The 23897-nt window shown below is 37.7% G+C and overlaps 2 protein-coding genes and 1 long non-coding RNA gene across 7 annotated transcripts in view; 1 reads left to right on the top strand and 2 right to left on the bottom strand.

The window, feature by feature from the left end:
- LOC136267420 (uncharacterized) overlaps positions 1-23897 on the bottom strand; it is a 24895-nt gene extending 998 nt beyond the window's left edge. Inside the window, exon 1 of one of the 4 annotated variants that reach the window (XR_010706673.1) lies at positions 23092-23897. This is a non-coding gene — a long non-coding RNA (uncharacterized lncRNA). Of the gene's footprint in view, positions 1-80; positions 2182-2491; positions 2812-23091 lie in introns of those variants that run through there. The other 3 variants (XR_010706674.1, XR_010706672.1, XR_010706671.1) reach the window with 3 other exon arrangements.
- LOC136267417 (uncharacterized) lies at positions 2807-12357 on the top strand. 2 transcript variants are annotated; one of them, XM_066062570.1, is made up of 20 exons: positions 2807-2981; positions 5457-5692; positions 5748-5825; positions 6026-6225; positions 6339-6540; positions 6593-6703; positions 6759-6997; positions 7216-7394; positions 7443-7542; positions 8558-8703; positions 8754-8940; positions 8996-9113; positions 9206-9297; positions 9348-9468; positions 9527-9664; positions 9715-9951; positions 10505-10675; positions 10729-10893; positions 10972-11183; positions 11988-12357. In XM_066062570.1, exons 2-20 carry the CDS (start codon positions 5461-5463, stop codon positions 12249-12251), a joined length of 3192 nt encoding a protein of 1063 aa, XP_065918642.1. In that variant the 5' UTR covers positions 2807-2981; positions 5457-5460; the 3' UTR covers positions 12252-12357. The 2 variants fall into 2 exon arrangements, with proteins under 2 accessions (XP_065918642.1, XP_065918643.1); XM_066062571.1 differs by having other exon boundaries at positions 2808-2981; positions 5518-5692.
- Positions 14294-22908, bottom strand: LOC136267418 (uncharacterized). Its single transcript, XM_066062572.1, has 14 exons — positions 22608-22908; positions 17341-17401; positions 16195-16247; positions 15986-16140; positions 15473-15641; positions 15391-15417; positions 15285-15344; positions 15179-15238; positions 15072-15131; positions 14965-15024; positions 14858-14917; positions 14748-14810; positions 14638-14700; positions 14294-14583 (listed from the first exon to the last, which is right to left on the bottom strand). The coding sequence occupies exons 1-14, from the start codon at positions 22648-22650 to the stop codon at positions 14465-14467; spliced, it is 1053 nt and encodes a 350-aa protein (XP_065918644.1). The 5' UTR covers positions 22651-22908; the 3' UTR covers positions 14294-14464.

The following is a 23897-nucleotide window of genomic DNA, read 5'->3' as shown; positions in this document are numbered from 1 at the left end:
TTATGAGAAGATATTTGAGAAATATAAATTTCTACTTAGAGACTAATGAATGAAATTCGCACCAAATACATGCTACATACCTAAAACGTGCTGTATAGCTGGGTGAACAGGTGCTCATGTTGTCGCTCTAGCTATAAGCACTTTCACTTTCAATGAAGTAGGCTCGCCTCTTGAGTTCTGATCTTGTAAACCCAAGTCCAGTCACTGCATGTCCATTTCACTAGCGTTAAGTAAAAGGTTCAAGGCCAGTATTTCACGACTTTGTCTCAATCCCCACCGTTTTCCTGCGTATAATCATGTGATTGCATCTCTATTAAATTTTATTGCCTAACATTTATAGTTGTACCACAATCAAGTTACCCTGGGGACACACCTGGGGATATCCCCTGGAAAGAAATAATACGGCAACTTTGTGTAAGTTAGATGTTTATTTGTGGTCTCACGTGCCGTACAGTTGGTGTGGTTTATTTTTTGCCCCACACAAACGATCTGGCATGCGAGACTAGTCTGTCCAAGAGTGTTGTGTATGACACTAGCCATCTTCCTTGGCTCGTTGCATTGCTGCAGACTTCAGTTTAGACACTAGATGACTAACGGTGATGATCCGTGAGAATTAGAAAGCTTAACTGAAAAACCGTGAGTTTAGAGCTACTGCTTGTGAGACCTTGAGCTTGATAGTGAAATCGTGAGACTCACATGAGGGGTTGGCAGGGCTGGCCTAGTGTGCATGTGATTTAAACTGTACCATACCCCTAATTATATTATTATTACTATCAATTTTTGTCAAATGACAAGGGGCTGGGCCTGAAAATGTGCTCCCCACAAGTACATACAAACAACAGAACAAAAGATACAAGAACAATACACTAATGCGAAAGCAATACAAGTAAACAGAAAAGATACTAGGACAATACACTAATACAAAAGCAATACAAAAGAAATACAAAACAACGGTTAAAAAAAGAAATCATTTGAGGGCAGCACGGAATGGATTGATATTGGTTACCTGTAAGACAGGTGCAGGTATGTTGTTCCACAGAAAAGGTGAATTATGCACCTATCAATGTAATCCCCGACTACCACTAATACGGGCTGAGGTGGAATTTGCATCACTGAAAATTACAATTCCTCACCTACTGGGGAAGTACTGGAGATGCAAACCCTGACCAAATCTCGACTTGCAAACCCCAGGAATATTGGGGCTAGGAGGTGATTTGAACGGTCGTATGACGTTGTTCTAGCAATGAGTTGGCGTGAGTGATTCTAGTATGAATGTAGTAGTTAGCGCCCCAGACATTCCTTCCAAATTGAAAGCACACACTTTTTCTGCCTGAGTGAATTTCTTTAGTGAAGAAAAATCCCCGCTACGTTGGAGAAATTTAGCAATCAATTCCCCCGCCATCCCCAACCTTTCCCCACCCTCAGCCCGTATCAGTGGTAGTCAGGCATTATATTGATAGGCGCATTAATGAAAAAAGAGTAATGATAAGGATTGATAGTGTATGTTGAGATATACTCCAAAAAGCAGTCTATCCACACAACACCAGAGACACTGCTACTTAGAAGAACTCCTCAGAATAAATATTGACATAACCATGCCTCCTCTATGTACCACAAGGATCTCTAATACTGTAGCCAAGCCAAGTTAAGTAAGCAAACTGTATATCTGTCTGTTCACAGTAACCCCAATGCACCCAGGAACAGACATGCAGATCTGCACGCCTATCTACTGACAAGGTTACTCCCATACCTTTTTTTTTTTTTGGTTGACAATGATAATATAAATAAACACTTAAACAGTGGGCAGAGAGGCAAACTCTGCCCAGTCCTGGGATGATGGTATTGTTGCCATTACAGAAGCAGCATTGCCACGTTGAACATCAATGGCAACCTTCTGAATCAAAAATTGGTTGGCCCTATTATCACCAGACTGTTCCATCACCCGGGAACCTATCCGCCTCACTAATGAGCGTGCACATGATCCCCAAGCACCCAGGGTCTCAACACATAAAGGGGAGAAGTGAAATGATGGAATCAGAGAATACTTTCTGCACCTAGCTGACTCTGCAGAGTTTGTCAGCCGGCTGGCACCACTTGCAGAAGTAAATAAATTAGATGGGGCCAGGGTGTCTGAACAGTCCCAGAGCAAGGGTAAGCCTCGTGACCAAGGAATCAATGACATGCTATTCAGCCTCTTACCTAGTCTGGCGCCGCCTGCCCCTTCGCATAAAGTAAGGGTCTGGTGAAATACAGATACTAAATCATTTCTAGCGCCCAGATTCGGCGCTAGCTAATTAGTGCATGCCAATGACGTTCACACAGAAATCGTCTTGGCAACACAATGCTTTTGTTCGAATTGAAGTGCAATCATCTGACGTAACAAGCATTACGTGCACTGTCTAATTGAATTCCTTTGAAATGATTAGGTATTTGTATTTCACCAGACCCTTACTTTTTGCGAAGGGGCGGGCGACGCCAGACTACCTCTTACCATCATTACGACACACACCGACTGGCTCCAAAACAGCAGGTACACCTCCAGACACCAGAGCACGACTCATATCCTATTTTGAGTTTCTTCCTCACCTAGTACGCCTTGTAGAAAATGCCTCAGGGAGAGTAAAGTACAAAGATCACGTGACCCGTCGGACTTCTAGCTATGCGCTTAAAATTTGTGTCCGACTGGTTCTGTAGCCAACTTGATATCGTTACTAAATAGACCATAATGGTATATGGTCACATTACGCTATTTTGACCGCTATGGTCGATATTACTGCTGTGGTAGGTTACGAGGATTTACTAGACTAGGTTACTTATCCAGCGCGCTGGTTCTTGGCGGGTGGTTTTCTCTTTCCCACAATCGTTACGTGCGGGGTTGCTGGTTCACAAGCGTTCTTCACGAGGTGCTCTGGGCCTGTCATCACGAAACTTGCCAAGGGATCAAGGCCACTCTGAAGTAGAAGCAAAGACGACAGACTACGGTGAGTGATGCTTCTGCTTTCATAGACGATTTACAAGGTTAAGCAATACGAAAAGTTAGTTGTTAGCCTGAGCCTACACAGAGTCTTCCAGGGATTTGACTGTTATAACGTTGCTGAGTTTGACTGGCCTGTAATTGATGAACTGTTTTCGTTAATGTCACCAGTACGAAAAGCACTGAACTGTGGTGCCATTCAGCAAGCAGCTCGTGTTGCAATCTCCTGTTCATACAGGATCTTTAACTCCCGTGCTTCCACTATTTGGGATGTAGTTGATCTGTTTACCTGTTGAGAAGCCATGTATAATTGTTTAGTATTGTATGTAGTTTTTTTTTTTTTTGGTCTTGCCAGGGCTCCATACTTTTTAGTAATAACTTGGTAACCCTGAGACTGGACTCCTGACCCCTTGTAATTATTTGTTCATGTAATTGTCAATTATTATGACGTTTATCTCTCTCTACGTTGTGGACCTTATTCAGTTTATTGAAAGACATTCTGAATTGAGAAGGTGCAAAGGAGTGTTACTAAGGCCAAGCCAACATATCCAAAATATGTCATCTTAAACCATACATTGGGTGACCTGCAGTTCGAATCCTGGGGTTGAATGGATTTTTTCTCTTCTTTGTCCCTTTTCTGTTTCACCTTATTCAGCTCTAAGTCATGTAGTTTTAAAGTTTATTCAGTCCCTATAGTGTAAGTCATCAATTATCGGCACTTGTAAACTACAGAAGCTACAGGGCATATGGAGGCTACCAAGTTCCACAATGGGCAGTTATATCCCATAAAACATTTTATGAATCGTTTTTATTTATTGTTGTTAGAGTGTTATGCAAGCTATGCTGGTTAAGCATGGAATTGCATAAAAATAATTTTATATTGCGAACCACTACGCTTTTACGTTTAACCTGAATATCTCTTGATCAGCTGGCCTCATCTTTGTAAAGCTTCTGGGAAACGGAGTTATGCAAGGACTGTATCTCCCTCAAAAATTTCACAAAGAACCAACGAGGCATCATGGAGGTACACACAAAATTGCACTTTGTACTGATAATTGATCAATCATGAAAGTATAGTTGCCAATAATAGGTACCCCATGCCAATAATTGGCACATGATAGGCATTGTGATTTTCCGTATAACAAGATGTTCACTCACATGAGATAATTAAAATTTGGTATGCTAAGAGACGAAGGATTATTCTGTTAAATGGTTCAAATCAGAAGTTCATACGCCACTGAATTAAAGAATTACAACTGTGTGATGAAATGCCGATAATTGGTGACTTACACTATGTGCAGTTTAGGTTATGTAATCCTAAGGCTGCAGCACATGTTGCTGTCAGGCCTTTAGTGCTGGTCACTGTAAATCTTGAATACAAATGCATTTTAAAATCTGTAACGTATTAAATTATGTAAAAATAACACTGTTTTTATTATTTACCTAGGCTTGAGTCACATACAAACACAAACAGGACGACCTACCAATAGGACAAGTATATAATGCACAGTACATTATAGCAAATTAAAAATAACTGATACAAAAATTTAATGGCCTAGACCTAATAAATTGAAACAGAAAAAGGGCTTGGCAAATCTTCTGTAATACTTGCCTATTTACAATGGCCTACCTAGGTTACCCATACATACATAGCGTAAGTAATGCTAAAGCCTCAAACTAGCAGATCTGTATGCTAGTATAGCTACTCACAGATGTGTTAGTTTGGTTTTGCCTGCATGATGTGCAGTTTGGATCAGTTTGTAAAATCTGGTCACATATACAGTATCTAAACTGTATGAAACAAGTTGATGTTGTGCAACTTCTAAAAACCAGGCACTCAGCTTGCTTTAACCAACCAAATGCTTATAGTACAAATTTTCTATTGTTTATGCAAGAATTTGTTTCATTTAATTGTAATTATTTATTTAACTATTAAAAATTATTTTGTAGTTCGTTAATTACCACTTTCTTTTGTTGCTAAGCCGTAAACAATGCATATATATAGAAGTAAGTATTTTCTTAAAGTTTTATAGTTTTTCTATGATAATCTTTAACAGAAATCCACTAAACCAGTTACTAACTCTCTTCATTTTCGCACATGTATGAGAAGGGACATGTCCACTTTTTTTCTGGTAGCCTATAAGGCTATGACACTTATAGAGTCTATTAGAAAAGGTGTTCAATCTGTGTTCTGCTGCCTGCTTTATCCATATTTAACTCACACACAAAGAAACCGCTTCAAAGTAAAGCTTACCTGCCTTAAAGTGTAATAGAATGTATATACAGCTCTCATTTATCAAACCTTTATCATAAAGCTTTTTGCTCATGTTGGCAAAATGACACATACACACATTCACACACACAATTTGTATATGTCAATTACAGTAACCAGGCTCACACCTTGCAGCTGCGGCTGCAGGGCGTGCTCCTGGTTAAAAACTTTGTCAGTCTGGATTCGCTGGAATATAAATTTTGTTTACAGTACTATGACATCAAGGTCACACAAAGCAACCAACAATGACCTACATTTACTTGAATCACAGCTTCGAAATGAAGTGCACAGATTGTCCGCAAAGAGCCATACCACTAGTATAAGGAAAAAGCAGACATCTGATACGCACATTAGATATGATGCAAAGACTGGCAAGAGAATACAGCAAGATAAACCTAGACGCAGGACAAAGAGGAAGACTGTACAAATGGCGCAAGCTAGTGTTGGTAAGTAATACTATTCTGCCTGATACACTATGGTTTGAATTACTACTTCTTTTAGCCAACATGCAAATCGAAGAAGCATATGATGCAGCATGCCTAGATCTGCAGGGTGATTATAATGAAACTATAGAAACAGGTACTGCAGGTGCATTACAGGATGGGCCATTTATGATCAGCAAATTAATAAAAGTAATAAAGTAATGACCTAGCTAGCTTGCCTAGCTGTAATGGAACCATAATGTTTTGCAATTGGAAAGTGTCACTAAACATAAAGCTTCTGAATGCAAGCAGAAGTATCGTTTCGTTGATCTCAATTTTTAACTACATATGCTTTAGATAATGAATCATCAGAAAATCATATCCTGCAACAGCTAATGGTTGAGATTGAGGCTGATTTGTCTAAAGTGTCTAGGATGAACAACAGAAAAACTGGCAATTGGACAGAAAGGATGGAACCCAGTGAAGAAAGCTGGGAAGCAATTAGACCTACATTATTTGAGTATAGTGTAGCCAGTGCTGCTCCTCCCAAACATAAGGTGTGTTTGTGCATGCAGATAATTGCTGAATATGTGGGTTATATATTATGAATGTGTATGTATATTGCTTGCCAGTGCTATGTGTTTATGTAACACTTATGATTTTAATTTAGGATTGTTTTCACTGTGGTGAAAGGAGTGGAGTTGTACGTTGCTGGCAATGTGAACCTTCGTGCATGCTATGTGCTCAGTGTGATATTAAAATCCACACCATGGTAGCTCTCCATAATCGAGACATCTGGACAGGGTCATGCTTTTTGTCAGTTTCTCCAACCCAATATGTGGATGAAAACACACATGATATTGTGGAGATAGGTCAGAATTTCTGATGTGCACTTACTAGTTTCTGTTAACGACACATGTATAGAATGTCCCATACCATTGACGGTTCCAAAGGTCTGTCCATCTTGTGGTGTTAAAGGGGATATGGATGTGTACAAGAGTGGAGAAGCTAAAAGAATTATTGTTACAATGTCTGGTTAGCCATTTGCACAAATTAGGGTGAAAAGTTTAATTGGTGAAATAATTTAAAGGACGATATGATCTATCTGATGCACACGTGGTATGCTTAGCATGCCACACTGTTTTTGCTGATGTATTCCATGAGACAGTGTCTGAAGGATTCTGGCCTGGTAGTGCTGGAAGGAGATTAGCATATTTATTCCATCAAGATGTTTTCAAATTTTTCATCCATTTAAAATTTTTCAATCCAGGCATGTCACAGTCAGGGTTTTTGAAAACCTTGGAACAAATCAGCTTACTGAATGGAAGAGTGAGTTACATTCTATTTAAATAATCACTATATGTATTGCTGTATGTTCACAATTTTGGGGGACTACAAGGTTACTCTGTGCAACCTTTGACGTGACAGTATGCATACAGAGCAACAAAATTATTCACCATTTTCATGATGGTATACAAGACAATTCTCTTCTTCTATTGTCAAAAGAACTGCACATGTGTACTCTAGTATGCTGTTTACTACTTTAGATACCAACCATAAATCCAACAGCCTTTTCTAAAGCATTGTCAGAGTGGAAGTACTGTCAGTATGAGAAGCAAAAACTGAAAGGTGTTCCTTTGTTAGATTGTCCTGCATGTTATTCTAATCAGCATTCTGTTCACATTGACGGAAATAAGAAATTGTACAGATTCAGCAAAGTGCCAAGGTAGACATTTATGATTATGAATACACAGCTGTGTGCACACTTATTTAGAGGGTCAAGGAAGTCGTATTATGATGGAGCTTTTATTGCCAAAAATGAGGACGTAGATGATCATTTAGCTTTGATTGGTTACTTTGATGAGACATTGATGGTAAGAAAGAAAGTATTAATTGTAATATTTATTATTCACCGTATACTTACTCTATTGGTAATCTTGACAATGGATACTAAAATTTTGTGCTTAACCAATTGATGTTCTTCTACAGTGTATACAATGTAGAAAAGCAATCTTCTACCACCAATGGAACTATTTATATAAATATAATACAAAATTTTATTTTAAATTCTCAGTTTTAGTAATAAAATGGCCATCATAAAATAATGCAGAAATGAGACGATGAAAGAATTAATATGTGTTGGTGATTATACTGGTACCTGTACATACCCTAGGTGCAGTTAGCCTAAAATTTAAATGTATTAAAACAATACCTACTGTATGCTCCTACTCCACCACCCTGTATCCACCTAACCATTGTCATCACAACAACAAAAAACATCACTACTAAAATTGTGATCAAAAGGCAGCAAAACCAAAAAAGCAGTGTCTTGGAGGATTTGAACCCATTGTTGGAAAGTACTTTCTTTATATTCTGACCACTTAAAAATTATTTTGTTGTTATGCTTTAGGCATGCTGGCTTAGTTGCAGTTCTACACATGCTAATTATAGCATCCTCCACAGTAATGACACAGCTGTGACTTCCTTTTAGGTACTCTGATAACTATACTAAACCGGATATCCTGCACTTTATGATTAGGATACTATGGTATTTATATTAATGCAATACTACATAGAATTCAAGACAACTTACTAATAAGGACTTACATCAATTGTATTGTGCACACACATTAAGAACCTGAAATCACATCTCTTTAACATGGACACCTAAATAATTAGGTGATTGTCCATTTGTATTATGTATAGTCTATACAGACCCTGGAAACCAGAATACTTCAATTTTACATTATTCCCAAGATTGGGCCAAGAACACATACATACAAATACAGTATGTATAACCACTTTGCCTGGATTACTACATAATATGTGAAAGTAAACCCTTAAGATGGATAGTCATGTGTTTGTAGTAAATATGTGTTTAAATTGAAGCGTGACGATCAATGTGGATCTACTCGTTGGAAAGCTGCTAAAGCAGTATCTCGAACAATGCCATCTCTAGATGAGACTGGACTGGAAGTTGGTGGATGCAGACATGCAATTGCTCAGAAAGCTGTCAATATGTTTCATGGAGAAATGTATGTTTACCTATGCTGCAATACTTTCTTTATCATAGTTACTGTCACAGCTATGGATATGCACATTATTTGCACACAAAGGTATTTGCTCCACGAAATGTTAGCTATTTCTGGGAGGACATCGTCTGTAAATATTGGCCTTGGGCACGTAACAAGGAGCACCTTTTTCCAGGAAGCATGGACATGATACCCTGTTTATCTGTAATGCATGGAAAAGCACATTCTTGGCCATGTGGGGTTCGTAACTTTGTGCATGCATGTGATATGTAGCTACAACAATCAAATATTTCAGATTATCTGGGGTGGTAGATGGCAAGATGGTGCAGCAGGCGGATCAGGGGAAGACATGGAGCAACTTTTCTCTAATTTATCCAGATGGGCATTTTCAACAAAAATGTTAAGTGCAGCTGGTATGTAATTTTGTACATGGTGCATAAGTATCATGCTACCACTAATTTCCCTTGCATTGTTGCCGCTTACCATTGTATTTGTTGCACTGTAGGCAGAGATGATGCACTAACCGAAGCAGTAATGTTTTGGAATGAAAGGAAGGTATTAGGACTGCCAAAACATCTATCTTTAAGGATTCAAAAAGTTTGTGACACGAACATGGAATGATTATCCTATGCATGCGTATATAAAAGGCTCGAGCTGTCATAGAGGAAATGGAGGAAGTTTTAAAAGAGATTGAAGAAAAAATAGGGATGAGTTTAACAACGACTACACTACAACATTTCAAAGCTAACTTATGCCAGATTGCACATGGTTTGTGCCAATAACATGGTTAACTGGATGTGCCATTCTAAATTTTGTCATATTTTAGTTGAAAGGTCAACAGATACCAGCAGTGTGCCTCTATCTTTAGCAGGGCAGTACTACAAACTATTGCAACAGATAAAGGATGCCAATTACTTAAGGAGTTTTGTAGCTGGACATGATGTTCCTGTCAGTATAGCTATTGGTACGTAGTTATATGAGCTAGAAAATTATAGCGTGTGTATGTTTTCATAGACAACAATGACCTTCATATCAGTGCACAGGCTTTTGCAGATGCTGTAACCCAAAAGGCTAATGCACTTCATGATTTAGAGAATCGTTTAGGCCTCACTAACCAAGATGAAAGAGAATCTGTGCTACAAAGAGGCAGACAAGAAGTCCTCAATCAGACAAAGGAAAGACTGGCCAGCCATCTTGAAATGCTGCATTTGAGCATCATGAGGAAACAGGAAACCATCACCAAAGATACAAGTTTGTTGTACCACCAGCACAAGTCTATTGCCTGATGTGCAAGCAAGATAAGTCTAAAAGAGAGGGCATATGAATTTTTATAGGCTAAGGGGAAAACATGGTAAAATTAACAACTTGGATTTTTAATCTGTTGCTAATCTGGGATTTCAGATAATACTAAATTATCTGTACATGCACTAAACTTTTGTGTCATCCAGTTTGATACATATTGCTTAATTTGTATATGCGCCATGCAACAGGTAATTAAATTTTGTGAGATATCTATGTATGGTGTGGGAGTTTTGCATCTAGGTAGCCGTCAGCGTTCATTTGGTATGCATCAAATGTATACACAAATCTGCCGGAATACAAAACAAGGTATTTAGGCCAGTCAATGGAGTTTTTAGTAAGAATGTGTATATAGCTACAATATAGCTAAAGGTGATCAAACTGTGGTATATGTGTATAGTTACTGTATATACATACGTATCTGCATCCATGCACATCCGTGCAAGAATCTGTAATACTTGCTATTTGATACAAGAGGTGTATTAATGTATGCAACACTTTACAGCATCTAGCAAACAAAGGCAAGCACTAAGAAAAGCTATAGCTCAAGATAAGAAGAAAATTTCAGAAGTAGTCACGCACTATAATAGTGTTATTCAAGACCTGCAACCATCGCAGTCTTTGTTGACTACAGAAGAGGTAACAGCAGGAATTTTCCCTTGGTCAGCACTATCAGGTATGATTTGTGGGTCACATAATGTCCAATGAGTGGATTTTTATCTCATGTAGGAGTTCGTAACTGTATTGCTGTTCAACTGCAATATGAAGCTGTAGATACATATATGAAATTATGCAGATTCCAAGAAGAGGAACGGCAGGTCATTCGAGAGATGACTTCATTTCTCCTTTATTTTAAAGATAGAGTTTTGTCATCCTTGCATCAGTCATTGGCAGGTAATGCACTTATTTCTATATTGACAGCAATGTGTATTTACATATTCTGCTGGGATTTATTCGACATAATTTATATAGAAACGGAAACACTTCTGTGTGATGATGAGGTTTCAACTGAATATCATGATAATGGATCACTCGATTCTCATGACGATGAATTGCTGAATCACCATCATGATGGATTTCTGAATTGTTGTAACAATGGATCACTGAATTGCCATGACGATGGACTGTTGAATCGTCATGATGATGGGTTGCTGGATCATGAAGACAATGAAAATTGTGATCAAGTATGCAACATTAGTTAGTATCTCTTCACTGTTGTGTTATCAAAGCTGTGTTGTTATTACCTACTGTACAGCATGCCTTTCGCAATTGTACAGTATCCTCCATATAACTTTTCATTGCCAATAGAGAACCCTTGCTACTTTGCACTCTTCAGCACATCAATTTACCCATGCAAGATACTTATAATCAAAAGGCCATTTCATTGAGCTTGTTTAATTGTCTATATATATATCCCATAAACAGAAATTTTGGCAAGCAGAATTAGCATTTTGCTGGGGTTTAATTTGACAAAATGCATGTGGTAGCAAATTCTATGGAAGCTACAAGCAGTTACGAACTTGCTAGATATGGAAAATTTTTGATTTGGCAAGTTTTGTAAGCATCTACGAAATTGCCAATTTACTTAATTCCGCACCAAAATTTCTGCTCATACAGTATGCATTTAAAATTTAATTCCACCTTATTAAAATTTAATTCCACATCAAAGTAAATGATCATCATTACACGCTCTGAATAAGAGCCCCATTCTTGTCCAAAGCATCTAAGTACTGTTCCCTTGCAAATAATTATCTTCTCAAATTACACCGTGGTGTCAGCTGCAAACAAGCGTTGTCATTTTATTGAGACCTCACCCTTAATACTCAATATTTTGTTGTTTAGGCACTGCTTTTATGCTGTAGCTAATAGATACTTATATTTTTAAAACCTGTAATTTGTGTATTCAAACAACTGTTATTATAAATAAAATCAATGTGGCTTGACTAATATGTAAAGTGATCATGTCATATATCTTTTTGTGCATTCAGGGATCCCTTATGTCCAAGGAGACTACCTGCAAATATTCTTCACACTCAAAACACCCTAGTTTTCTCAGAGGAAAGTGTGCTTTGTTCAACGAAGGAATACTATATGCTTCAAGCATGCTCAAAGCTGGACTAAAAAGCTTCAGTGTTTTTCTTACACACGATCATGATGATATTAGTGAAGCAGATGTCTGTGATCAGCCAACCGGTGGGGAGTGTGATGTGTATACAACTGACGATGATGCAGACACATATTTATCAGATTAAAAATGTTATTTGTTTATTTAGCTATGTTTACCAAGACTTAAAATGTAATTTACACAAAAAGGACTTTTATAAAAATTCCCATCATAGAGTGGGGTGATGAGCTCAAGGTGATCAAAATGTCAGTACTATAAAATGTTTTCATATCTACAGTTATAATACAACCATATACTGGCACGGATTCTAGATCTTTGCATGTCTATTATGAAGGTAAAGGTCAAGTAGAAAAGAAAACACCTCAGTATGGAGGAAGAGACAGTGTGGCATAAGTAAATAATTTTTACAACTACTTCAACAGCTACATGATATGCACGAAGCTCAACCTGAGCGAGGGTTATCCAATATCACAAAATGAATTAAGCCACCTTATCCATATGAGAATAAAGAAAGTCTAAAATTTTTATCACCAAAGTGGAGAACCCAATAGTTTCAAGCTGGTGCCTTGCTGGATGTTAAGGTAATTCAGGAAAAGAGTCCCCAGAAAGTTAAAATGGATCACACTTGGAGAAATGTGATCCTTGAGTGGTAAAGTGAGGCAGTAGTAAAGAAATTAACTAATGTACCATCATCAAGGTACAAGATCATGAAAATGGACAGGGTCAATGAATTAGAACAACAAGTGAAAACATGTGACCAGATTTGCTAAAAGCTTAGGGTCTTCCACACACATGAATCTGATCGTATGAACTTAGAGATGTATAACTTGGTGTTCAAGTTACAGTATAATTTTCTCCATTCAACCGACCACTGACTTATATGGTGATGCTCATTACTGCCCAAATTTCAAGGGAATGCCCTTTAGCAATCTGAAGATATGACTTGTCAAAGTTGGTAAATTGGATGAGTATATGCATGGAAGACCTGTTTTCGCAAATCTGGTCACATAATGTGTAAATGCATGGTTCTGTGAAGTTGTAAGGATGTATTGTGTCAAAGGTGTCATTGGGGGTTCTAATGCCAACAGTTAAATTTAATATGACCGGGCTTGCAAAAATAGGCCATGTGGGCACAAACCTATACTCTATCACATAACATTATATCTCAGTCCTGAAATACAGTATTTATTATTCTGTAACTTGTGTTATAAAGCCAAACACTTTTTTGACAAAATCTGGATCGCCTGGCCATAACATATTGGCATTAAAACTTATGGGCAAAAAAAGTAGACAAATTTTGTGTGCCCACATGCCCCATTTTCACACGTCCGATCACATATTAAAGCGAGTTATATATCTAACTTGCTATTACATTAATAAAATAATTATACCATGCATGAAAGCAAGAGTATTCCTCAGGTGGGTGAACTAGCTAGTTCACCCACCTGAGGAATACCCTGCAGGCACACAACAATGGGGTATGCATATATCAAACATGTCATTGTACCTTGCAATTGTGTGTCTGTATTCTGTATACACAGCAGCTATACACCCACAGCTATTAAGCGTGTGGTATCAAGATCGTTATGGCCATGGCTGATCTTGTACTGAAATAAAAATTAGCTGTTTACAGCACAGCCATTTCATGGTACCGGTGCAGCTTACCCTTTTGGTTTGGAGTATGACATTGTTATGTCCCTCCAAATGCCTAGTATTAATTTTAGGTACAGGATATATTACATGCATGACTTGACTCCCCAGTATGCTTCTTTCAGTTGATATGCTCATGACCAGCTTGATTAATTTTCCTGACAAGAAGGCTGATACCAGTTTTTTTATTTTTTTTTTATTTCATGTTTCCATTTTCTCAGAAGTTCTGACATTTCAAGCTATAACCTACAGCTGTTTGCTTCTCATTGTTTGAGATCATTTGGGTACATGTTCTGGAACATCAAATCCTGGTCATGGATTATATAAAACTATGTGCTTTCATATGGTTTGGCCATCCCTGACCCAGAATTTGTAGTTGACCATGGATTGCATTATATATCCGTGTCTTGGAGTAACTTCTGCTGGTTTACTTTTTCTCTGTGACTCTTTCAGGTTTGGTGACAATCTTTTAATGGTATTAGAGTTCCAATCTCAACAATCTTTTTAATGTAGTTTTACATGTAGCATTAGCAATGAACTCTCAGTACAAAGAAAATACGGCTCTACACAATGTAACTAATGTTATGCAGCTCTTTAATTACATACACATCATGCTCAATCTGCTTTCTGCTATGTAAACTCAGTAATTTTTAATAATGCAACAGATAAAACATCAGTCAACTTAAATATCTACAGGTATGATGCAAACACGCCCTTTTTTAAGGCTAGGTGTTTTACAATTTTTGCAACTATTACAGTTTGTAGCTCTACAGCCTTCACATGCACCACAGCGGCGTCTTCTCCTCTTTCTACCTATCAATTATTTGGGTAAGGTAGTAAAATCATTACACAATTTTATGTACCTGAAACATGTGATGGCACCACAACTGGTACTGTTGTGTTGCTATTAGCAACACCATCACTCGCTACATAAAATAGTAACATCTGACAATCATTACATAATTTTATGTACCTGAAACATGTGGTGGCACCACAACTGGTACTGTTGTGTTGCTATTAGCAACACCATCACTCGCTACATAAAATAGTAATATCTGACAATCATTACATAATTTTATGTACCTGAAACATGTGGTGGCATGACTGGTACTGTTGTGTTGCTATTAGCAACACCATCACTCGCTACATAAAATAGTAATATCTGACAATCATTACATAATTTTGTGCACCTGAAACATGTGGTGGCATGACTGGTACTGTTGTGTTGCTATTAGCAACACCATCACTCGCTACATAAAATAGTAATATCTGACAATCATTACATAATTTTATGTACCTGAAACATGTGGTGGCATGACTGGTACTGTTGTGTTGCTATTAGCAACACCATCACTCGCTACATAAAATAGTAATATCTGACAATCTTTACATAATTTTGTGTACCTGAAACATGTGGTGGCATGACTGGTACTGTTGTGTTGCTATTAGCAACACCATCACTCACTACATGAATACTAACAGCTGACAATCATTACATAATTTTGTGTACCTGAAACATGTGGTGGCATGACTGGTACCGTTGTGTTGCTATTAGCAACACCATCACTCGCTACATGAATACTAACAGCTGACTATTATTACTTAATTTTATGTACCTGAAATAGGTGTAACATTCTCCCCTGCTATTGCATATACAACTTTAATTGTAAGTGCACAGTGACAAATACTTGTCATTACCTGCTATTTTAGTGTACCCTACCCACAAGTTATACACATCATGGTACCGTATCATGAATTGTTCTCCAACACCTTCACTTTCATAATGGCACCAGGAGTTACGACTATCATTTCTTTTCCGCATCAAGACAACAATATCTGCATCTCCAGATGCATGCAATACCCTAACCTGCATTAAAATACACACATACTTTAAGCACACTCATGTTACATAACTTAGCACAGCATACTTTGGGAAAATGCATGGAAATTCAAATGCTAATTAGGACACAGGGTTGGCTAATAAGATATGTGCAACTGCTACGAAAATTAATATTATCAGCTACAGTGGTCCCACAAATCATATAGGTTTTATACCAAGTTTCGTCTGGTGCAGTACTTGTCATTCGCAAAACAGTAGCTAGTGGTGGCAACATTGGTCACTATCAATCATGTGGATATAATTTTGGCATTGAAGTTACATTTATAGAACACTACAACTTCTAATTGACTACACGCACACATATACTATACCTTACCTTTAAGAGAGCCCCATGCTTTATAGAAATGCTTAACTTTAGCTGGTTCTTCATCTCTTCCCTTTTTAAGGAACTTCTCACCACACTCTTTGTACCTATCACATCTGATAGGTGAAAAAGACTTGCAGACATTACATTCCTTTTTCATATCTAATATGATATCATTGACAATTACAACAAACACTTGTCATGTCATGCATGTACAATTAGATGATGCGTTTTCTTGTTCTTCTATCTCTTCTTCATCATCCCTAACCCTGCATGTAAAATACAAATGTTAGTATGATGTACTAGCAGTTACATGCCTTAGTTTATCAACAGCATAAATACAAGCCGACACTGCTAATAATGTACCAAATCTCAAGGTAAGAAGTTGGGTGTGTGGGCACTCGTGCTGTAGCTGAAGCTAACGCAGGCTTTTCTTTGATACTAATAGTCAGTATCCCCAAGTCCCAGCCTGCATTAGACCAGAAAATATGCTTAATAATGCTTTCATAGCCCTGCCCTAGGTTAGGAACGCTACAACACTACAGCCCATTTCACATCAACTAATAGTGTGGTGAAAATAGTTGATGGATTAGATTATTATCAATTTTACCAAACAAGAAGGCATACACAAAAGGTAAAGCCTGTACAAGGTTCAGCCTACAAGGAGAAAACATAAAGCCAATACAAAACAAGACAAAAATACAAAACAAATTACAAAACACAACAAAAAACTTAATACACATCAATTTACACATAAGTGGAGTGGGTAGAGTGGATGGAGTGGGTAGTGGCTATAGCCAACCCTTTATCACTACCCCCATCACTTGCTGGGCAGCTGGATAACACCAGCAACTATGAAGTAAGCTAAAAGAGGGAACTGAGTATTGGGTGGGCAAACAGGGATCAGCACAAGCTAAGGCTCTCGTGAATTGTGACTTCACGCCAATAATAAAATGGTACCTAAACTTGTTGGTCCAGTTGTTGGCCTGGATTCTTGAGTTGTCACATGATGGTGACTACTTTATGGTGGACATGTGCCACAAGTTAAACCTGTTTAATTAACCTGTGTTTAAAACTGGAGTTATTTTCAAATAGCACAATTTAGAAGTGTCAGTTTTTTGGAAAATAAAAATTCCTCTGAGTATATAGTTATAGTTGAATTTCTTGCGAACAATTGTCCTGGCGATTACATAGTTACACACATCATAATACAGTAAGATCAGACTAACCACTTCGAATGAAAATAGTAAGTATGTTGCAATCAGTAACCCCTTTTGATGAGACTATAAATGTAGTTTAGTCATGAAGTTTATCAATGGAGATATTTACATGCAGTGTATAAGCACTTTCTATAGTACTTACTCCAAATCTCGTTGATCCTCATGATCTGAACTCATTACACACTGTCGATCTGATTCCCAATCTGTGTATGTATATCACTTGCTCTACCTATTATCATGCATAGCACACACATTATGCCATGTACATACAGACACATCTGGATAAGCTCTATCTGCAGTTACATAGCTGTATGTCCAAAATTATGACATATGACAGTTTTAACTAAGACTGCATGCCAGTATGTTAGTATCTGCCATATCATGTAGGATAAACACTGCATGATAAGAACTCAGCAAGCTTCATAAAAATTTTCAAAGAGCAAAGGTGCATGCCAACTGTTACCATATATAAACACAGAAACTTAAGTATCAAGGACTATAGCAATACATATGACATACAACTCACAGTTCTAGTAAGTCTCTATAGAGCATATAGAGTTCACAAATTACAACTTGGCAGTTGGTAATGTACCAAGAGTGTTAGAGTAATTCACTCTTGCAATACATATACTTCCAACAAGTTTCTCATGGAATTTAAAACGTTTCCATTTAGCAGAATTTTATGCTGCAACTAACTGTCCCTGTAGCCAAGCATTACTCAACAATGGATGAGGCTACGGGGGCTTGATATTCACTAATCCATGTCATCGTTCTAACTTACAAAAACTTTCTGGTGATTACTCTTCATTTCTTCATTACATATATCAAAAGTTTATAATGAACTCTTGCTTATATGCTGTTACAAAGCTCGTAAGATGTTTAATAATGTTTTCACACAGCAATGGTGAAGTCTCTCCATAATTAAGGTGTACCTCCCCATAATTGAGTGCACCTCCCTTTGCTTTGCAGGCCAAGTTTCCGCAACATATACAGCAAAACACCAGCACCATAGCTTGGTAGATGTGTTTATACTGTAGACAGCATATCATCCCTGAAAAGAGGCCCTCTCAAAATGGACATCGACGGTTGGCATTTGCTTTCCCAATTCACACCAGGTACCTATTGATGTTACAGGTGGAGCTAGTTGCTTCCCCAGTTGGTTTTACACACATGCACACACGCACACACACACACACACACACACACACACACACACACACACACACACACACACACACACACACACACACACACACACACACACACACACACCACACATACCACACACCACACACACACACACACATGCATGACTTGACCTTGATGTTAAACAACCTTTACAGGGTAATGTTCTCCTACATACAGCAGAGAAATTAAATCTACCTGCCTTGTCATAATTATGTCCTGGAATTGCTTTAATGTTAATATGCAGATATGTGCATACATGCCATTAGTGATTAACTGAGTAATATTGACCCCTATGCTTTGTAACTGGAGAAGACTATAGGGTTAAATACTTATTAGTTGCCAGCATGCACAATTTCATCTTTACTGGAATCATCAAAGCCATTATGGATAAGCTTTGTACTGGTTAATAACACGAAATGATCATACTGTTGATCATTAATGAATACTATATCCAGCACGGTTACAAAACTCAGTAACCAAGAGTGCATTAGTCACCGAGATGTTTTGGCCAAATGCAAAATTTGCCCCATCAATAGCACAGATAATATGGATAAACGTAAAATAATACTTAACAACATAATGACTGTTAGCCAATACCCACTGTAGGGTTTCGAGATGCTAATAGAACGTCCCACACTTTAAACATCCAGTGTAGTGATATGCATCATAGCTACTACATGACATAAGCTCAGATGTAATGGCATCCTATAAATATACATACTTTTGGATTGTTCTGAAGACTCATATTTTGGTGACATACAGTACACACACTGTGCAGAAATTTTGTCTGGCTGTTGGACTTATTTTTGCAGTCTTTAATACCTCTTGTGTATCTTTCATACATATCGCTATCACTAGCTAGTTGCCTCCGAGTTGCCTCTACCACCTTTACAACATGGATATTAGCTAAAAGTAGATGATGACACTACAACAGCTGTTTTGAGACAAAGATATAACATTTAATATCTATGGAACTTCTTTCTCCAGAAAATATATCAGACAGCTTAAATAATTTTAAACTTAATTACTCATCCCCATCCCCACCCGCACCACCATCTTCCTTGCCACATCAAGCTTTTTTGTAGCTGAATGCGGCCATCCAGCACCTTTTATAGTTGATAACTTAGTTAGAGCAGTCTAAGAAAATTGCATTCTGAGTCATTTTAGCTATTTATTTAGCCAAAGATAAAAATCCACCCTCCTCATCACTATTTTGAGTGTCAGAGGATGAGAAACCAATAATTAAACTTATGTGACCTTAAGAACAATTTAGATCATTATACCATACCTGTTTCACTGCCCATACAAAAGTCTCAATAGTAGCAATGAAAATTTATCCCGTATTTCACTGGTAGCAGTGAAAAGGTTATAATTGCAATTTCATTGGCTAGAATTTATGTTAACAATGTAGCGCAAATTAGTGTTTACGCTTGTTTAGTACACAGTGACAAATTGCGTGCGTAGTGCACAGCATCAAGAGTTCATATTATATATACTGAGGAGAGTATTCTACTCTCATATACCCCTGTGGAAGGGCGTATCGTGAAGTTATGATGCAACGCTTCTGAGTTCGCCCGTTTTTCTTTGTATGATTAATGATGTCATTAGTTGAACATGGTATCAATCTCGGTATCAATTGAACGCTTGCCTAACAACGTCGCTAGCAACCGAATTAACTCCAGCTCTAAGTGTTTCTCACTGAACTAAAATCGTTCCTTCATGGGTTAAGACTGCTTCGTAGGCGTTTCTTGCTAGGCCATTCACAAATACGGCTATCCTGAGCCATAGGCGGCGGAAAGGGGGGGGCTAGGGGGCTAAAGCCCCCCCTAGGTCTGCTGAGGGGGGGCTTAGCCCCCCCTCAGAATGATATCACACCGAAATTATCTTTCTTGGAGTGGGGCTGAAAACCGTGATAAAGATCGAGATACTCTAATAGAGCAGTCACACTAATAAAGTAGTCAGTGTGTAGCGAGCTATGTAAGGATTTTTATGTAGTTTATCAGCTAGAAATGGTAGCTGGTGAGGTGGAAAGCTCTTGTGAGCTGGTTGTGACCTTTTTTTTTTTTTTTTTTTTTTTTTGGTCTCACCTTACCAAACTATAGAAAGAAGTCTGGGTCAGCTCAGCGAAGCCCCCCCTCATATCAACTACTTCCTCCGCCGCTGTCCTGAGCGTCGCTAGTATGAAATGGTGCTAACGATTCTTGCACTTTTACGGCTGCTCGTACGACACAAACCACAACATCTTGTTGTTACATCATAACTTCATGATACGCCCTTCTACAGGGGTATATGAGAGTAGGATACTCTCCTCAGTACATATATTATGAACTTTTGACAGCATGCATGTATGCAGCGAATATGGTACTAATAATAATGCTTTACAGAATAGCATTCTACCAGTGACCTACACTGATAGCCTAACATACAATAAATAATATTACTACATGTTTAATCACTAATCCCACAAGCAAATGTGTTACCATATAATACTCCCAATAGCACCTTGACAAAGTATTTTGAAATATGTTAAGCAATTAGCCAATAGAAATAGTATTACACTTGTTTGTCAAGGTAATTTCGATTGTGTACCACCGCTTTGACATGATGTAAACAAACGGTCATAACTTATATATCCTTCAGTGTATTGCAATGAAACAACAATTTTCGAACTGCTCTTGTGTAGGCAAATAACTTGATATCCAGGTTTTAACCATTCGGTCCTTCCTCCACTAAGAACAAGGCGCTTAAAAAGTTCCAGATTTTTTTCATAATATGCACCCATTGCATTCAATGCTTTATACTGCATATTTAAGTTTGGGTGATTATGCTGGGTTTTCAAAGATCCAGTCACATATTGCGGAATGATTCTGTTAGAAACACATATCTGACTTAACAATTAGTGTTACCGTAGTGACAGATGCCCTACAGCATAACAACAATATGGTTACTTAGTAATGATTACTAGGCAACAGTTGGCTTGCTATGTGTGAATAACTTTTGCAGCGGTTAATTTTCAAATTTCTATTGCTTGGTAATGGTTGCTATGGTTGTCGGATTAATTTGTAATAGCACAGCTAGCTATAGTATTCAAGATAAATAGCTCTCGCATTGTAAACAGGAAGGAAATAGTTTATCCCTAATGCTTGCACTATTTAACCTGAATACCACAGCCTGTCATCCTGTTGCATTATATAGCTGTAATTATTAGGTGCAGGAGTCTTGGAACAATGGGAAAGGTGACAAAGGCGATGAAACCTACACGGAGATGAATCCATAAAAAATTATTTTACTAAAGCTAGTGATTGTGATAGGTTAATTATTGGCAGAGAGTTCCATAGTCAATAGGTAGGGAGTTAATAGCTGCATTGGTATGGGCTGTCTTGTGGTGTCAGGCGATCCAGTAGAGCTAGTTGATAAGTCAGCATACCCTGTAATTCAAGATGTTAAATTTATCTGTTGGACTGTTGAAGGATTTGATGAAAAGAGGATGTCAGATATTTCATAAATATACATTTATGGCGACATACCAAGTTGGGTTAATCTAGTACGTAGTCTGATAAATAATCTGAGAGTATAGATTTAGGCCAAGCCAAGTTGATTGTTAGTTTTCTATTTCATTGATGTGGGCGGGAGGTCATTATTCACTATTCATTATAGATAGAACTTTGAGAAAAACCCCACCAATACAATAATGAAAATTTTGTGAATATTTTAAAATCCATGAGGTGGAAATAATGACGTAATGGGCATCTGCATTAAACTTAGCATGTGGGCAGAAACAGGAATCTAGCAATCCACTCATCAAAATATGCTTTAGAACCAATGTGGTCAAAATAAAATTCAACTTGACATTACTGGCCTATTTCAACTTTATAATATGTTTGTAGCTTTTGTTTAGTTGAACCGATTGATTAAAACCTCCTTGTCGACTTGCATTTTTCCTGCATTTAGTACTAAATTTAAAAATGTGAATTAAAGTAAACATTAGCACCCCCAATCTCTACAACACACTATATATAAAATTGAATTCTCTATACAATTCCACCTCCTAAAAGCAAAACTTAAGGCTTGGTAATGCCTTTTCTCTTGCTCTCTGCATAAACTCTTATACATCACTTGACTCGCCATTCATCAAGGATTCATGAGCCATACACAGTTTATGATTATATTATATTGGAAAGACAGCAATGTGCTGATATACATTCAATAATATAAACTGACTGTTGGTCCAGGAGTCTGTCATAACTAGATGGTGGCAGCTCATTCCATTCTTTGGTAGTTTTGTAAAAAAAGCATTCCTGATAATGTTGGGTGTGTGATGGTGATAATATAAAACGTAGTTGGTGGAATTGTCTGGTACTGGAGGTCTGTGGCAAAAAATATTGTGGCATTCATATGGCTGGCTCAAAAAGCTATTATTATTATTTGAACTCCGTAATATATGCAGAAGTTACGGTGTCATGCTTAATAAAGCTTGTTCGGTCACCAGTGTATAAGGCTATAATCTTAGTACTGAATACTCCTTTGCACCTTCTCAATTCAATATCTTTCACCAAACTGAATAAGGTCTCCACAATGTAGAACAGTTTAACAAATCCTTGGAAGACTCTGTATGTAGCTAACAACTAACTTTTCGCATTGCTTAACCTTGTAAATTGTCTATAATCTAAATACTATATGTTAGTAACAGCAGAGCATCACTCACCGTAGCCTGTCGTCTTTGCTTTTTTTGTAATTGTAATTTTTAAGCAGGGAGTCCACTCAGTAAAACTGATTTTCAGTGGAGCCCTGAACAAACATACAATAGACACATACAATAACTAATAATATACAAAAAAACAAAAACAAACATACATACACAACTAAGGATACATAGACAAAATTACACAGGAATTAAGAATTAAGATAATAATTACGAAATGACGACAAAGTGGCAGCCCCAGTAACAGTGGACTTAAGGTTGTTCCATAAAACAGTTCCTCGGTAGAAAAAAGTTCGTTTGCCATAGTTGGTAAACACTCTAGGAACAAATAAACGTTTAACATTACGACTAAGATGACCAGTAACATCCTTCGAAAACTGAAATATATCATGTAAATAAGGAGGAGAAATTCGATGTAAAGATTTAAAAATCTGAATAGCCGTATGAAAACGGCGACGTTCAGTCAATGTAAATTGAAACTTGGAACTGAAAGATGACGGCAGCTTATGCATAAATTTGGAATGAATCCTTTCAATCATACAAGTCTGTTTTGCCGCTTCTACTTCATAGTGGCCTTGATCCCTTGGCAAGCTTCGTGATGACAGGCCCAGAGCACCTCGTGAAGAACGCTTGTGAACCAGCAACCCCGCATGTAACGATTGTGGGAAAGAGAAAACCACCCGCCAAGAACCAGGCGCTGGATAAGTAACCTAGTCTAGTAAATCCTCGGTAACCTACCACAGCAGTAATATCGACCATAGCGGTCAAAATAGCGTAATGTGACCATATACCATTATGATCTATTTAGT

Source organism: Dysidea avara, chromosome 9 (genome assembly GCF_963678975.1).
Source record: "Dysidea avara chromosome 9, odDysAvar1.4, whole genome shotgun sequence".
Classification (NCBI taxonomy): Eukaryota; Metazoa; Porifera; class Demospongiae; order Dictyoceratida; family Dysideidae; genus Dysidea; species Dysidea avara.
This window is presented reverse-complemented; position numbering and strand designations above follow the sequence as displayed.

Excerpts from the sequence above, each read along its gene's own strand:
- LOC136267417 (XM_066062570.1), top strand. The coding sequence starts at position 5,461 with ATGACATCAAGGTCACACAAAGCAACCAACAATGACCTACATTTACTT. Across the intron at positions 7,543-8,557 it reads ACTTTGATGAGACATTGATG|CGTGACGATCAATGTGGATC; the intron begins GTAAGAAAGAAA and ends TTTAAATTGAAG. Across the intron at positions 9,469-9,526 it reads CTTATGCCAGATTGCACATG|TTGAAAGGTCAACAGATACC; the intron begins GTTTGTGCCAAT and ends GTCATATTTTAG.
- LOC136267418 (XM_066062572.1), bottom strand. The coding sequence starts at position 22,650 with ATGAGCTGCCACCATCTAGTTATGACAGACTCCTGGACCAACA. Across the intron at positions 14,701-14,747 it reads GGTGCCACCACATGTTTCAG|CGAGTGATGGTGTTGCTAAT; the intron begins GTACATAAAATT and ends TATTTTATGTAG. Across the intron at positions 14,584-14,637 it reads GGTGCCATCACATGTTTCAG|AAAGAGGAGAAGACGCCGCT; the intron begins GTACATAAAATT and ends ATTGATAGGTAG.